Source organism: Myotis daubentonii, chromosome 6 (genome assembly GCF_963259705.1).
Source record: "Myotis daubentonii chromosome 6, mMyoDau2.1, whole genome shotgun sequence".
NCBI lineage: Eukaryota > Metazoa > Chordata > Mammalia > Chiroptera > Vespertilionidae > Myotis > Myotis daubentonii.
In genome coordinates, this window is record NC_081845.1 from 90,588,591 (window position 1) to 90,603,885 (window position 15,295).

A 15,295-nucleotide genomic window follows, 5' to 3' on the forward strand; every position below is an offset into this window, starting at 1 on the left:
AAAGTGTTTTATTCCTAGATGATTTGGGAAAAGACATTATTTTCAGCAACAGTGGGATGTTTGTTAGACTGATTCCTTGGCAAAAAAAAAATAGAAAAAAATGACTTTCGAATTGTGCAAAAAAAATTGCCCAGTAGTTATGCTGTCGCCCCAATTGCTAAACTGCTGTGCAGACGGCTGCAGCCCAGTCAACTTCACCTTTATTTAATTTAGAAGATAACAGAATTGTAATCACTTATCCTTTTCAGAGACTCGGGGAAAGGAAGGCACAGTGTGTGATAAAGAGCAGAGGGCCCTGGTGCCGCAGCCGCTTGTAACAGAGGGAGTGTCCCCATCGCGGCTGCAGTGAAGAGTCTCCCTTTGGACAGAAGAGAAAGGGGTCAAAGGGGGAAAGAAAAATTAAATTGGTCTCCTTCCAGGAGTTTTTCCTCATTAGTGTTTGCTTTCCGGGGTTTCCCTGCCTTTCCTGTGGGTGGCAGGTCCCTTGATGCTGCCGAGGTGGCCGGGGCCCAGCAGCTGCCTGTGGCCATAGCTCTGCCTGTGACCGTGGCCAGGGCCGTGGCCGCAGCCCCGAACGCTGCGCGCTGGCCCGACAGCTCCAGCAGCAGCCCTGTGCTCACTAGTGGCCCCAGGAACTGAGGTCAGTGCCTGTCTGTGCCACCTGGGCTTTGTGCCTAGAATATTAAGTTAGAAGTCCTCAGGGTGCTGGTGTGCCTGCTGGTTTCTGGGAAAGGGGGAGGGTGGTTGAGACAATGCAGGCACCCGAGTGCGGCTGCCGCCTCCTGGAAGTTGCCCTCACACCTGGTTACAGGTGAGGATCCAGGGGCCCTGGAGGTGCCACAGAACGAATGGGAAGGGCGGCGGGTAGAGCAGCCTGCAGGTCTGTGGAGGAGAGAGGACGGGTTCTCTGGTTTCCAGCAGCTTGGCTGCAGGGGCTGTGCACTTCCCTGGGGCCTGGGACCCGCCTCTGCAGACAGGCGCTGTGTGGGTGACTGAGTCCCCACCAAGCACCCCCACACCCCTTCAGGCAGGACTGTGCTGGACTGATGTGGGCTTGGCCCTGCCTCCATCGGGGGTGGGCTTGGCCCTGCCAGATGAGCCCCCTATACCCTTGTTAGAATAGAACTGGTCTTTTAAGATGACTCATTAAAAAAATTAAGGTAATGCTCATGGAATGTTCTAACATAGCAGAAGGGGCAAGGGTGCCGCGCCCCCCCTCTCCCCCCGCTCATTCTGAGTCCCTCTGCCCTGGGCCTGTCACTCGTCTCCTCTGTGACACTCACCGAGCCGGCTTCTCCCGGACAAGCCGGATGGATGGCCCCCACCACCCTTAGCTCCTTTTTTAAGAACTGACATTCTCCCCAGAGGCCCCCCCTAAGGACTCAGTCACACACCTGCATTTGTGGTAAATGTCTGTGCATTTGCCGTCTGCATCCTATTTACAGCCCTGAGCCAGGAGGTGAGGAGAAGGCCTGCACGGCTGTCCCCTGCTGGCTGTCCCCTGCTGGCTGCGGCAGGCGGCTGGAGGGTGCGGGCTCCTTCCCACCGGAGGACAGCCCTGAAGGGTGCGGGGGCCAGCGCAGAGCAGACCTGCTGCCCTGGGAGGTGTGGAGGGAGGCGGCCAGTCGGTCTGAGGCCCTGGGAACCCTAGTGGCATTGACTATGACAGTCCGTCCATCTGCCTTCAAATAGCTTCTTCCTGCCACATGAGCCCCAGGGTGGACAGAACCAGCCTGTGTGAGGTCACCATGCCTGGCCCTGGGGGCGTGGCCTTGGCTTCGGATCCTGGGGGGGGGGGGGTAAGAGGGGGCGGGGGGGGGGTGTGGTCACAGGGCAGGCTGGTCCCATGGCAGCTTGTAGCCCTGGGTTCTGGGTTTACTGCCTGTCCTGCGCCTGACAGAGTTGCGGGGGGGCGCAGATGCACCATCGCAGACCGGCCCCAAGCAATGGGGTGTTCCTGGCCCTGGTCAGCAGCCCCACCACCGATGGGACAGGGCACTGATGAGCTCTGAGGAGGTGATGGTGGGGGCAGAGCTGCTGACCAAGGCCGCCTGCCTCTGCCAACCAAGGTCCTAAGGGCACCCTGGCCCTGGCCCTGGCCCCCCAGCACCTGCAAAAGTCAGAGGGGAGAGGCCTGGACGGGGGTGTGGAGTGACAGGAGCCCCTCAGGGTGACAGGGGCCTTGGCCGTGACGATTCTGGTCACACTGGTGCAAACTGAACTCCCCGAGAACGGGGCCACCCCCGTCTTCGGGCCGGTGTGGGGCCTCCGAGATGTGGTGGGGCCAGGGCGGCTCCTCTGGCGCCCGGGGAAGCTCCGGGCAGGTGGGCCATTTGGTACGGGATGGACTTGAGGGCAGGCTGCGGCCCCTCACTTGGTGGAGCAGCCAAAGTGAGCAATTATGCAACCTGCGTTCCAACCATCCCGCGTGGGTGCCTGTAAGAGCGCGCCCCGCTTAGAAGCGAAGGGACGACTCACAGCCGCCCGCAGCCCCTCCCTGGGGCAGGTCCCCATCCAGGCGTCCGTCCCCGCTCCCCCTGCCTTCCCTCCCCGTGGTGTGTGGAGCCTCAGAGCCAGTGTTGTCGCCTCCTCCCCTGCAGCCGCTGACACAGGGCCTGCCGCGTCCCTGGGCCGCAGCTCTGCGCTTCCTCCTCAGAGCAGAGGCCTTAGAGCCGGGCTCCCCGCACTGGGGACCCCTCTCCCTCCTCCCCGAGATGCCTCTTCAGTGGTGTTTTGGTGGGAGAAACGCCTCCGCGAATGCACTGGGCCTCAGCGCCCGCCCGGGCATGTTACTGCCCGGCTTGCAGCAGGCAGGCCGCCCCCCCAGGCCTCTGTTCTGAGCCGCCCGGGCCTCGCAGGGGAGCCGCCATTGAGCAAGGCCCTTGGGAAACTTGATTTAGGCCTGGTCACGTGCGCTTACCTCCGAGCTTCCTGTTGATTGAGGTCTTGAACAAGACAAAACCACATCCAGGGAGCAGCGGGTTCGCCATCCTGCCGCGCCCCCCCCCCCCCCCCCCCCCGTGCTGTCTCCCCCTCCGTCCCCTGGCTGCCCCACCACGCGGCCCAGCACTGGTCTTTCAGCGCGGGCCCGGCCGCCGTGCTCACGCTCTAAGTGCCGGGGACCAGGGCCACCCACGCCCACAGAACAAAGGAGCTGCTTCGAGGCCCTCAGTTCCGAGGGGGTGACAGCACGCCCGCTGTGGGCTCCGTGAGGTGAGGGCTAGAAGCCGCTCACAGGTCCGGGTGGGCCCTGAGAAGCCTCCCAGAGGTGACAGCTGGGCAAAGCCCGAGGGGACAGGACCAAACTGGCCGGAGGGCCCTGGAGGGAGAACTGGCCCTGCTGCGACGGAGCCAGCGGAAGGGCAGGCGTGTTGGCGAGCGCCCGGCTGCGAGGACAGTTCCCGCAGGGAGAGCAGAAGGGGGAGAGCCGGGGCGCGTGGACCGGGAGCAGCCGCGGTGGGAGGTGCGGCTGCTGGGCAGGTGGCCGCAGGGTTTGCGGACTCCGAGGGATGGGAGGGCCCGGCCTGGGCGGGTCAGCTGCTGGCAGGCCGGGTCTGTCACACCAGGAAGGCCCTGCAGCCGGACCTCAGAGGGACCTGCTCGCCAAACACGAAGCCCAGCGAGGCCCGAGGGAAAACGACAGGCACTGGAGCGCGGTCACGTTCCCACAGCCCCTCTGGGCTGGAGGGCCTGCAGGGCAGCCGTGCCTGGACTGGGGTGTTTGTGAAACCCTCGGGCTTTGCTACACGGGACCAGGAGGCGCAGGATGCCTGAGGTTTCACTGCAGCTGACGGTGTGACGGTGTAACGGCGTTTTCCGAGGGCGGTGCAGGCGCGGTCACTGCCGGGGCAGGTTTGGTTCCACGTAGGCGGTGACTCCAGGGCGGCTGCTGTGAGACTCGCCTGGGGACCTGGTAAGGTGCCATGTGCGTGAGCCCGGCCTGCGGGCGGTGGTCGGGCTGCAGTCCGGTTCCCACAAAGCACCCAGCCTTCGGAGCTGAACTACACCTGAGAGCAGCTGGAGCCTGGGCGGGGGAAGACCTGGGCCACCTCCCCGGTGGTTATGGAGCCGGGAAGGGATCACTCAGGAAGAGACGGGGCCCAGGCTGAGCCCTGGTGCCCGGTGGAGCCCAAAGGTGAGACAGTGAGGGCTGAGGGACGGGCACCTGGTGGTGACAGCCGAGGCGGCGCTCAGTGCCACAGCGTTCGGTTCTGGTGGAATCGGTTTTCTGGAATTGACCGCCTTTGGGACAGCCCCTGAGGCTGGCTGTGAGCTCAGGTGTGGGTCCCCACTTTCCTCTCTCAATGTTCACCCTCCTAACACGCTGCCCTTTCATGTTGCTGGGTTGGAGCACTCCCTCCATTGCCAAGGCTCCCCCCACGGCCAGGGGTTACGCACAGTATCTGTGCCAGGACGCACTTGCCCAGGACGTGGGAGGATGAACTCCCCTGCAGTAGCTACGCATCTGACTGCCCCTCCCCCTACCTGGACCACAGAACTTGTGTATATTCTACTTGTTTCATCTATTTACATTTTAAAGATCTAAAGTCTTGGACTTTGAAGTCAAGGGTGGTAGATGCTAGTTTGGAGGGCAATGGGCAATCTCAATTCCAACTTGTGCAAACGAGGCACAATGACATCCACTGTCGCTTTCCCCTCCCTCAAAATCATAAGCAAGGACCAAAACGACACATGGCTTGAGGAAAAAGAATGAAAAGGAGGGGATGCCGGAGACTTAGGAAGTGGTGGGAGATACGATGGCGGGCTGGATTTGACCTTGACACACAGGACACGGGAACAAACGAGGACACGGGTCTGCACACAGGAATGATCATCCAGGGGCCTCCTCTGTAAGGTGGCGCCGTGTGTCCCACGGGGAGGCCTGTGGGTCCTCCTGGCCCCGGGCCAGCTCAGTGCCTCTCACATTATCTGTAGAGAAGCCGCATGGCTCAGGAGACGTGGGCTACAAGGCTGGCCTCTGAGCCTCAGTTCTCCCGCCTGTCAAATGGAGCTAACAGTTACTGCTTCACAGACTGTGACGACTAGTTAAGGCGTCTGAACGGCTCCTGGGACAGCGCCTGGCACGAAGTAGGCGTGTGATCACTGCCAGCTAGCCTGATGATCCGCTAACGTCATCCCGCTGGCCTAACACAGTCTTCAGGCCTTTCCGTCTTCATTTTCCTTACTCCAGAAATAGTCCTAAAACCCCATTTCATCAGGTGCGTTGCGCCAAGCCTGGCTCCTCCACCTGCTGCTCTCCTCTGGCAGCGCGCCCCTCCCCTCTGGAGTACCCTGAGCATCACCTGCGGGCCTATCCCCCAGGGAGGGGTCTCTTCTGGGTGGGCAAACCTTGAGCAGCAGGTGAACCCAATGGGGGCGCTGGGTTTAGGGTGTTGAGTAACATATCCTGGCTGGTGTGCCCTTTGGTGGGAATGGAAGGACCCTCTTGCTAGGCAATGCTCCCTGCGTGTGGCGAGTGCCGCTGCCTCCCGGGCTCTCCAGCGGCGGCTCCAAGGCAGCCAGACTCTTTTTTAAATTGAGGTGAGATTCACACAACATAAACTCCCCCACTTTAAACGACCAATTTGGTGGCGGTTAGTACCTTTACGATGGTGTGCAAACAGCACCCGGATTGTTTTCATCACCTGGAAAGGAAACCCGTGCTCTGCCCTCCACCCCTGGTGGTGACCCATCTGTTTTCCATCTGTGAATTTCCTTTTATTTACATGGAGTTGCATATGTGTGGCCTCCTGTGCCTGGCTTCTCTCACTCGCGCAGCGCTGGGCAGTGCCCATGTGGCCTCCTTTGCCCACGGTGGATGGAGCTGCTGTGGCCATGTGTGTGCACGTGTGGGAGTCCCTGCTTTCATGGTCGGTGTATACCCAGGAGTGGAATTGCTGGATGATGCGGTAATTCTGTGTAACTTTCTGAGGGACCAGCAAACCACCTTCTGCAGTGGCCACACCATTCCTGACCCACCAACAGTGCCCGAGGGGTCCGTCTCCAAACAACGACACCTGCTGTTCCACTTTCTGGTCATCAAGGTCCTCGTGGGCGTGACCAGTCAGACCCTCACCTGTCGGCCCCGAGCCCCTGTGGCACATGTGAGACAGCAGCCCCAGCCCACAGCCAGGAAGCAGCCCTCTCCATGTGCCAGTCTTAGAAGCAAGTTACCAGGCCAGCCACATTCAGGGGGAGGGGCTCAGGGCATTCAAGGACATGTTTAAAATCACAGCAAACCCATGGCCCTTCTCATCTGTCCTCAGACCAGTGCTGCTCAGCCAGTACGTGACATGACGTGGTGCTCACACCATAGTCAGCGCCCGCTTCCTCCACCAAGACTGTCAGCCGACCTAAGCAGGTGCGTGGCCACACAGGTGACCACACGCAGACCCAAGCTCCTCGTGTCAGCCCGGGGCACGGGGAGGACCTCGGACCCCGCTCCGCAGCACCGTGCGCTTAAATGACCATTTCTCATCCCCCTCAACTCGCCTGAAGTTTATACATTTTGGCAGCCCCTCTTTAAGAATGTTTTAAATGACTACAAAATTAGGTTCAAAGGTGAATCTGAATAAGAAATCACAACACATTCCATTTTTAAAAGCTGACAAATACCCAAACATTAAAAAGCCCAGAATATCCACACTACAGTTCTTGTGAGGGAGGCAGAGCCGAGTGCGATCTCTCCAGCTCGGCTGATCACAATGTGTTTGGCATTGTTGATACTTCAAAGAAGTTTCTTTCATCTTCACAACTCACTGGCACAGATGTGACTTTTGAGAACTGTTGGGGAAACCGTGACCAAGGTCTTGCTGCATGAGCTGTGAGAGTCCAGGCACAGCGAGAATTCCTAATCTTGCCCTCTTCGCTGAACAAAGTGGCACGTCTGCGTCGCCGCTGAGCACACTCGTTCCCCAAGGCCTGGACAAGGACCGACGGGGGACAGTTTCCCGCGGACTACCTCTGGCTCCATACCTCCCCCGTCTAGACTCCCCCTCCACCCAGCTGTGCCTGGCCAGGCTCTGCAGGACATGCTCGGCTGCAACAACCTTGGGCCTGCACCTTCAAGTCGCAAGTCCCGGCACAGTGAGCGGCTGGTCTTCCCAGAGGCCACCCTCGCCCAGGATGACCGCCAGTCACCCACTATACAGGGACGGGCTGCAACCACACCAAACATAACCCACTAATTCCGAATTAACTCTCTCCCCAACTCAACTCCCCTTGGCCAAATCCCCAAAATGCCCATGTGGCCTCAGCCCCTCCCACAGGAGCGGGAGTGGTGGTGGGAAGCTGGAATTGAACGAGGAACCCAGAACCCTTCCCATCAACCGCAGTTAGGTATCTGGTTCCTGCAAACTTAGAAACCCTGGGACCTGCAGGGGTAGGGGAGGCGTCTCGGCGAGGGAGGGGCCTCGGCTAGCACGTCATTTCACTGTGAAGCCACCTCAGCACCCAGGGAACCTGTCACACTCCCAGGTGTTCATCCCCAAACCCTCACCCACACCCACTGTCTGCACTCCTGTCAGCTCTGCCTCGCAGGTCAGCCCACCTCCCTGCCCGAGCCCCGCCCCCCATCGGTCACTCGAGTTACCCAGTAGCCTCGTCCCTGGGTAACTCTCCTTAAAACCCGTCAGACCACATCCCTCCACAGCGCAAACCCTGGATGGTCCCATCTCACCACTGTCTCAGCGCCTAGAGCGGCAGGTGTGGAGCCAGGCTCTGCCCGATGGGCTCCAAGGCCTCCGTCATTCAGGCCTGTCCTGGTCACTGTCCTCCTTTTGGGTCCTGTCTCCCATCCTGTCCGGACCCCTGGCTCCTCTGCGGCTGGCGGGCTGGCCTGTGGGCTCCAAAGCCCCTGCCCAGGGGGTTGGCACATTCTCACCTCTGACTGGCCTCCTGCTCCAAAGCCCTGCCCCCACCAAGTCCACGCCCTCCAATAGCTCAGGCTCAGTCCCTCCCCCAGGAGGGCAGGATGGGGGTGCCAACCAGCCTGCCTCCTAAGTCCATGAACCCAACTGGACATTTTATCACCATCACACGTGATCCTAAGTCCCGTCCAGGGAGCATCTCATCAGCAGCAGCTTAATCACCCGCGTCTGTGAGACGCCCTTGAGCCCCAGGCTGCCTGTCTCCCCTTCCCAGCCAAACCCAGGTGCAAACGGAGGGTGACCTGTCAGTTTTATCTTGTAGCTCTCTTAAAATCCTCACCTGAGGATATGTTTGATTTTGGAGAGAGAGGGAGAGAAACTGATCCGCTGCTTCCCGTATGCACCCTACCAGGGACCGAACCTGCAACCTTTGGTGCACGGAATAAGCTCCAACCACGGCTGTTTGTGGGCCTTTGCTGAGTCTGCCAGGGCTCTGGCCGCAGGTCAGCGGGGGCCCCGGGTGGGAGCTCTGGAGCCTGTGGTCACCCACCTGTTGCTCCTGGCTCACTATCCACCCCCAACTCCCGCCAATAATTGCTGGGAAGCACCTGCCGTTTGGACCCAGGGAACAGGCTTTACCCCGTGGAAGGTGAGGGTCTAGGACTGGCCCAGCACGCCCGCCAGGTGGTGTGGGTTTGGGCTGCTGTGAAGATGCGCACTGAGGCCCATGTGCACTGACCTCCAGGCTGCCCGAAGGTCTTCCTCAAAAAGCACAGAAGGTGCTCAAGGAGTTATCGGCACAGCTGGTCCCAAGATGCACCAACTAAGAAAAGGTCTAGCCCAGCGGTTCTCAACCTTGGCTGCACATTAGAATCACCTGGGAATCTTTTTAAAATCCTGATTCCTGGGCCTCATCCTCTGGAAATTCTGTTTCTTTGTTATGGGGTGGGGCCACAACATTAGTAACAAAGAAACAGAATTTCCGGAGGATGAAGATTCCCAGGTGATTCTAATGTGCAGCCAAGGTGGAGAACCACTGGTCTAGAGGGGAAAAGTCCTGTGCTGTGTGTCCCGCCAAGCCCACCAACTGCATCTTCCAGCACCCCACTTGGCATGGCAGGGACCTGGACCTGCCCCTGGTTTGGGGGGTGCTGGGGTAGGCTGGTTTCTGAACACTGTGCCCAGCACCCTGGGAGGGCTGGTCCCTTCTGTCTTTAATTTGAATTTTAACATCAACATCATGCATGTGTACAGTCCTAGGGCAGGACACATACAGCTTGCTTCACTCCCACCCCCACTCCAAAGAGAGTGAGTGGACTGCCAGCTTTTTCTGCTGCACTTACATGTTTAAAATTCATTTATTGTCTGAAGTTTTACATATGTCTCCTTTTTCCCTGCTTGACACCCCCCCCCCCCCCCCGCAAGCCATTCCCACCCGGGCAACCCCCACTGCCCCAGTGTCTGTGTCCATTGGTTACGCTAATGTGCGTGCATACAAGTCCTTTGGTTACTTCCCCCCCCCCCCCCCCCGCCACTTGTCTCTGGATCTATTCTTGTTCAACAAATTATGCTGATCATTATATCCCACATATGAGTGAGATCATGTAATATTTATCTTTCTCCGACTGGCTTATTTTGCTTAGCATGATGCTCTCCAGGTCCATCCTTGTGTTGCAAATGTGTCCCTTCTTTTTTTTTTTTTAAATATATTTTATTGATTTTTTACAGAGAGGAAGGGAGAGAGATAGAGAGCTAGAAACATCGATGAGAGAGAAACATCGATCAGCTGCCTCCTGCACATCTCCCACCGGGGATGTGCCCGCAACCCAGGTACATGCCCTTGACCGGAATCGAACCCGGGACCCTTCAGTCCGCAGGCCGACGCTCCATCCACTGAGCCAAACCGGTCTCGGCATGTCCCTTCTTTTTAACCACAGCGTAGTATTCCATTGTATAATGTGCCACAGTTTTTTAATCCACTCATTTGCTGATGGGCACTTAGGCTGTTTCCAAGTCTTAGCTATGGTAAATTGTGCTGCTATGGACCATAGGGGTGCCCAGGGTGGGAATGGCTTGGGGGGGGGGGATGAATTGGGGAAAAAGGAGACATATGTAAAACTTTAGACAATAAATAAATTTTAAAAAAAGATGATGAAGAATTCACATAATATTACTTCATTTATATAAAGTTGAAAAATACCAAATACAAAAACAAATTCAAAATGGCTAATAGACTTAAATGTAAGATGGGAAACCATAAAAATCCTACAAGACTCCATAGGCAGCAAAATAGCAGACATATGTTGTACCAATATCTTTACCGACACGGCTCCTAGGGCAATGGAGACTAAGGAGAAATTAAACAAATGGGACTACATAAAAATAAAAAGCTTCTGCACAGCAAAAGAAACCATCAACTAAACAACAAGAGAGCCCACTGCATGGGAGAACATATTTGCCAATGATATTTCAGATAAGGGTTTAATCTCCAACATTTACAGAGACCTCATACAACTCAACAAAAGGAAGATAAACAATCCAATCAAAAAATGGACAAAGGATCTAATGGACAACAGACACTTTTCAAAAGTGGACATAGAGAAGGCCCAGAGACATATGAAAACATGCTCAAAGTCACTAATCATCTGAGAGATGCAAATCAAAACAACAATGCAGTACTATCTCACACCTGTCAGACTGGCTGTCATTAACAAATCCACAAACGACAAGTGCTGGAGAGGATGTGGAGAAAAAGGAACACTCGTGCACTGCTGGTGAGAATGCAGACTGGTGCAGCCACTATGGAAGACAGTATGGAGTTTCCTCAAAAAACTACAAATGGAACTCCCATTTGACCCCGTGATCCCACTTCTAGGAATATATCCCAAGAAAACAGAAACACCAATCAGAAAGGATATATGCACCCCTATGTTCATAGCAGCACAATTCACCATAGCTAAGATCTGGAAACAGCCTAAGTGCCCATCAGTAGATGAGTGGATTAGAAAACTGTGGTACATCTACACGATGGAATACTATGCTGCTGTAAAAAAGAAGGAACTCTTACTATTCGCAACAGCATGGATGGACCTGGAGAGCATTGTGCTGCACTTACCATCTCTAACTCACACATATGCTCTCTTAAATGTTACACACGCGACTCCTCCCGTGGACAGGACGATGGGACGATGGGAACCTGGCGCCCCCTGCACACACCCTGCAGGCTTCCCAGGCTCCTGAGTCCCAGCACTGACTGCTCCCAGAGCAACACTCGTCACTGTGTCTGTGTCCGCATGGTTTGTATTTGATGTTGCTCACGGCTAAGTCACGCAGGGTCTATGGTTCCTCTTATTTTTGTTTTGCAATAAATTGTCTATTTCTGTTTGTGTAATTTTCTAAGACTCATATCTGAACCCCATGGTAGAAGGTAAATCAAGTGCAGACACTCACTCACCGGAGCCCCTCCCAGGCCTGGCCTTCCCGCACCGCCCCCTCTCCCGTCTTTCCCCATCTTTCTCTGGCTATTCCCCTCTTCCGGAGCCCTCCCTGGGGGAGCTCTGAGGATGGCTGCGAAGGAGGTACACTCTCTGAGGCCCCCCAGTCTTTCCTCGGGCGTTCCCACTGCTCTGGTGCCTGTCTGGTCCTCCCTTCTCCACGCGACCGGTCCCACTACAACTGCCGGCTGGGGCTTCCTGTCCCCCTACACCCACTCGAACGCCCTCCTCTTCCCAAAGCCCCAAAGCCGGGGCTGACTGGAGGCCAGGCCCCCAGGCCTGGTGCTCTGCCCGCCTGTTCACTCCGTGCACTGCGGATTCCTCTGCAGATCCTTCATCATCGTCATGACCACTTGTGGCCAATATTTCTGCCTTAAAGGTGGTGGGGAGGGGTGCACTCCTCGGCCAAATGTTTTTGGACACCCTCACAAGTGTACCCTCTACACCAGCGATTTCCAACTGTGTGCCACCGGATTTTAAAACATGCAATGCCCGACTCCTGAGGGGCACTGACTCTTTTCCCTTAGATTGCCAAATAAACGACAGCCAACACAGCTGCCTGGTGTGAATAAATACCAATTTTTCGGTCATATCGGCAAGAAATGTTTTTTGGTGTGCCACAGAATTTTAGTAGTTTATGTGGGCCACGAGCGGAAACGGTTGAAAATCGCTGCCCTACACTAGCGCGTTCACACAGCAAATACATCATCCTGGGCCTCCCTCCAGGGAAGCGCCATGCTTCATCCTCTGGGTCCGTCCTTGGGTGCTGACCCCCTTCCTTGGACCCATGCAAACCCGGCCCAGCAGACACACCTGTGCAGGCCCAGCCTCCCCTGGCAGAACCACCCACAGACAATTCAGAGGGACTGCAGGGCTGCGGGAGGGAGACCTTTACTAGTTCCTGGTGGTGCCAGGGGCATGTAGGAGAATGGGTGAAACAGAGAAACCTGAACTTTCGTACGACTGGTTTAATTTTTTCAGCAGGAGAAAAAAGAATAAAGTTACAAGAGTCTTTTAATATTTTCACAATGTTAAAACTAAAACCGAGCTCTAGGCTGTGTAAGTAAATCTAGAACACAAAAGGGTTAAATAAGATTTCTCTTTAAAGATACAAGAATTTAAGCTTTCCTTACATTTAACAAACTTCACAGAACAGATACTGCAGGGAACAAGCGCCCCCGCCCCACCCCCGCTCTGCCACCAGGAAGTGAGGGCCGAGCCTGTGTGCTGGGCTCCCCATCGCTGCCTCCGAGCAGCAGCCGGTGGGGCCTGAGGAGGGGGGGGGGGCTCGGGGGCCTCTGAGGGAGCAGAGTGTGGTGGGGCCGAGGCCAGCTCACTGAGGATGGCGGGACTGGCCGGAGGCCGTGGCTTGACAACAGTGGTAAACGTGGGCAGACCCGGCCCCTCTGCCCTGGGCTGCCCTAGAGCAAGACACCGGTCTGGGTCCTGAAGCAAGAATTAAGGCTGGAGATTTTGCAGCGGATTCCACTCTGGTTGGGGTGGGGTGGGGCGGGGGGGGTGGGGGGGGAGGTTGGGAAGAGCATGATTTCCTATTTCGGATTCTGGACCAAAGAACATTTCCAGTTGCAGGCATTACTTGGCAGACAGAATTGACCTGCTTGTGGTATGAAAGGGCAAGTTGCTGCGTGAAACTGTTCCCATAGCCTGCGGGTGGACAGATCCAAACTGCCCCTGCAGGAGCGTTCGGCTCTCACCGCCTGGATGACAGGGGCTCTGGGCCACGCACACCTGCTCAGCTTATCCTTTCTGCCACCCTCCCCCCACCCGGCTGGTATGATTCCTAACGTGGGAAAACAGGCCCACCCGCTTCCCCACCCGCTCGAGCTACTGCACTCCTGCCTGCCCATGTGACGAGGCACAGGCTGAGCAAGGTGCCCCCACCTGCTGAGCCAATGTCTCCCTCGGAGCCTGGCCCCGGCCAAGAACCACAGTTGTACACAACACACCGCTGCCCCCGCGGCACACGCTGCCTCCCTCACTAACTCTGCTGTGTGGCAGGTGAGGACTGTTGTCCCTGGACGACAGGGCTGCAGACGGGGCGAGGCCATCCTCCCCTTGACTCTTGGGGCCAAGCAGGCTCCTGCTGGAAGGGGCAGAGTCTGGGCAGCAGCTTCCCAGGGGCTCCTGTGGGCTATGAAACGTCATTTTTAAAACCCCCAATATAGAACTCTAGCTGCAGAGGCCGATGAGGACCCAGCCTCACTGCTGCGCTGCAATCAGCCTCATGTGATCAACTGCCAGACCCTGTACTTGGCAAGTGGCAAACCAGAGCCAGGGTGTCGGGCGGCCCCGGCGGCCTCTCGTGCCTGGGTCCTGTGTAGAAAGGTGGTTCTCGTGGATGGACTAGACTTGAGTGGAGCTAATTTTCAAAGTGAGGTTACTGTTTCTCTTCTCATGTGATGAGTTTTTTCATAACAAGTCAGGTAAAAAATTTTGTGAAGATTTTCATAAGAACCTGCTCCCCCACCCCATGTGCTCGGTGGGAGAGCGAGGCCACCACCCAGCCGAGCCACGTGGCAGACCTCAGCAGCCTCCTGTGGCCAAGGCAGCGTGGCCACCGGGCATCCTGCTGCTGGGACTAAGGATAAGTGAGGAGGTGAAAGGCCGGACAAGAACCAGAGTTTTGGCAGAGCCGTGTGCGGTGTGGGGACTGAACACCAGCTTCTACTCCTCGACTAACTCAGAGTCTCCGCCTGGAACCCTTTCCGCTTAAGGCTTTTTGTAAGTTTGACTCCAGCAGTGACAGGTGTGTTGTTTTAAATCCACTAGCCATGCTCAAAAAAATATTCTTCATGTTTTAATTTTATACAATGGCTAGCAGGCACCTTAGTAACCAGCCAGAAATCAATTTCAACCACCATCAACCCCTAAACTACAGTACCAGGATGGCTGGCTAAAGGAAGGAAACGGACTGGCTGTGGTCTGACGCGTGCCCAGTAAAGGTGTCTGGCTGACTCTGTCCTAAATAAGGCTAACATCAGTGAACTAAGAACAGCGTCACGGGCGGCCGTGCCGGCCTTCACGAGCACCCCTCCCCAATGCGCTGGCAGGAGCGCCCCACTTTCCGGTCCAGTTTCACCATTTTCATGATGGCTTCCTCTCGGCCTCGGCCCATGTGGTCAAACGTACAGTCATGCTGCTCGGGGAGGCGATGTAACATACAGAACACGTAACCTGCAGACGCGGAAGAAGCAGAGAAAACAGAGGGTTAGGGTGGCTTCCAAATGCCCAAAGCCTGGCTCTCACCCTGTCTGGAGGGCGGAAGGGGCACCTCAGTGGGTGGACGGTCACGGCAGAGGCTCCTGCGGCTAAGAGTTTATTACGGAGCCCCCTGCCCTCCTCAGCTCAGTGTGATGTCCTTAGAGGCCGACTGGGCATTTAATGCTGCTCGTGCCTGGATGGACCCTGGAGACAGAAGCCAAAGGAGGCTGCTGCGGACACACCTTCCCTAGGAGAGCAGGGGCTCGAGCTCCTTCCCTCCGGCCACGGGCAGGCGGGGAGCAGAGCGCCAGCTCAGCACTGTCCCTGGAACATCCACCCAGGACACCAGCATTTCCCGGAGGAAGACAGGGCGCAGCCCAAGTGATGATGTGAAATTACAGTCTACCTCCTGTACAGCTAGGGCCTGGGGGACCGTGGGAGAGCTCAAACCATAACCTGCATGTGAAGGGGGCTCTCAAAGGAAAATGGGTTATCTCAGTGCTAGAAAAGGTGTGACATAAAAACAGAGGACAAATCAGAAATGCTGAGCTCCCTCATCTCCAAGGGGCCTGATGCTTCTAAACTCCACTTGGCAGGTAGGAGGCTGAGGTCCCGCACTCAGGCTTGGTCCTCTCTCTGGAGCAGGGAGGTCGGAGGGAGACACTGGTGAAGCCGGTAGGAAAAGGGATGGGGAGGGTCTGATGGAGTCCT

The 15,295-nt window shown here is 56.6% G+C and overlaps 1 protein-coding gene across 2 annotated transcripts in view; it reads right to left on the bottom strand.

The window, feature by feature from the left end:
- Positions 1–12,315: 12,315 nt before the first annotated feature.
- The window catches only part of ZFAND3 (zinc finger AN1-type containing 3), a 352,681-nt gene continuing 349,701 nt past the window's right edge, over positions 12,316–15,295 (bottom strand). For both annotated transcript variants that reach the window (XM_059701802.1, XM_059701801.1), the window contains one exon: positions 12,316–14,557. In XM_059701802.1, the coding sequence (XP_059557785.1) occupies positions 14,403–14,557 (155 nt within the window). In that variant the 3' untranslated portion in view covers positions 12,316–14,402. The remainder of the gene's footprint in view (positions 14,558–15,295) is intronic.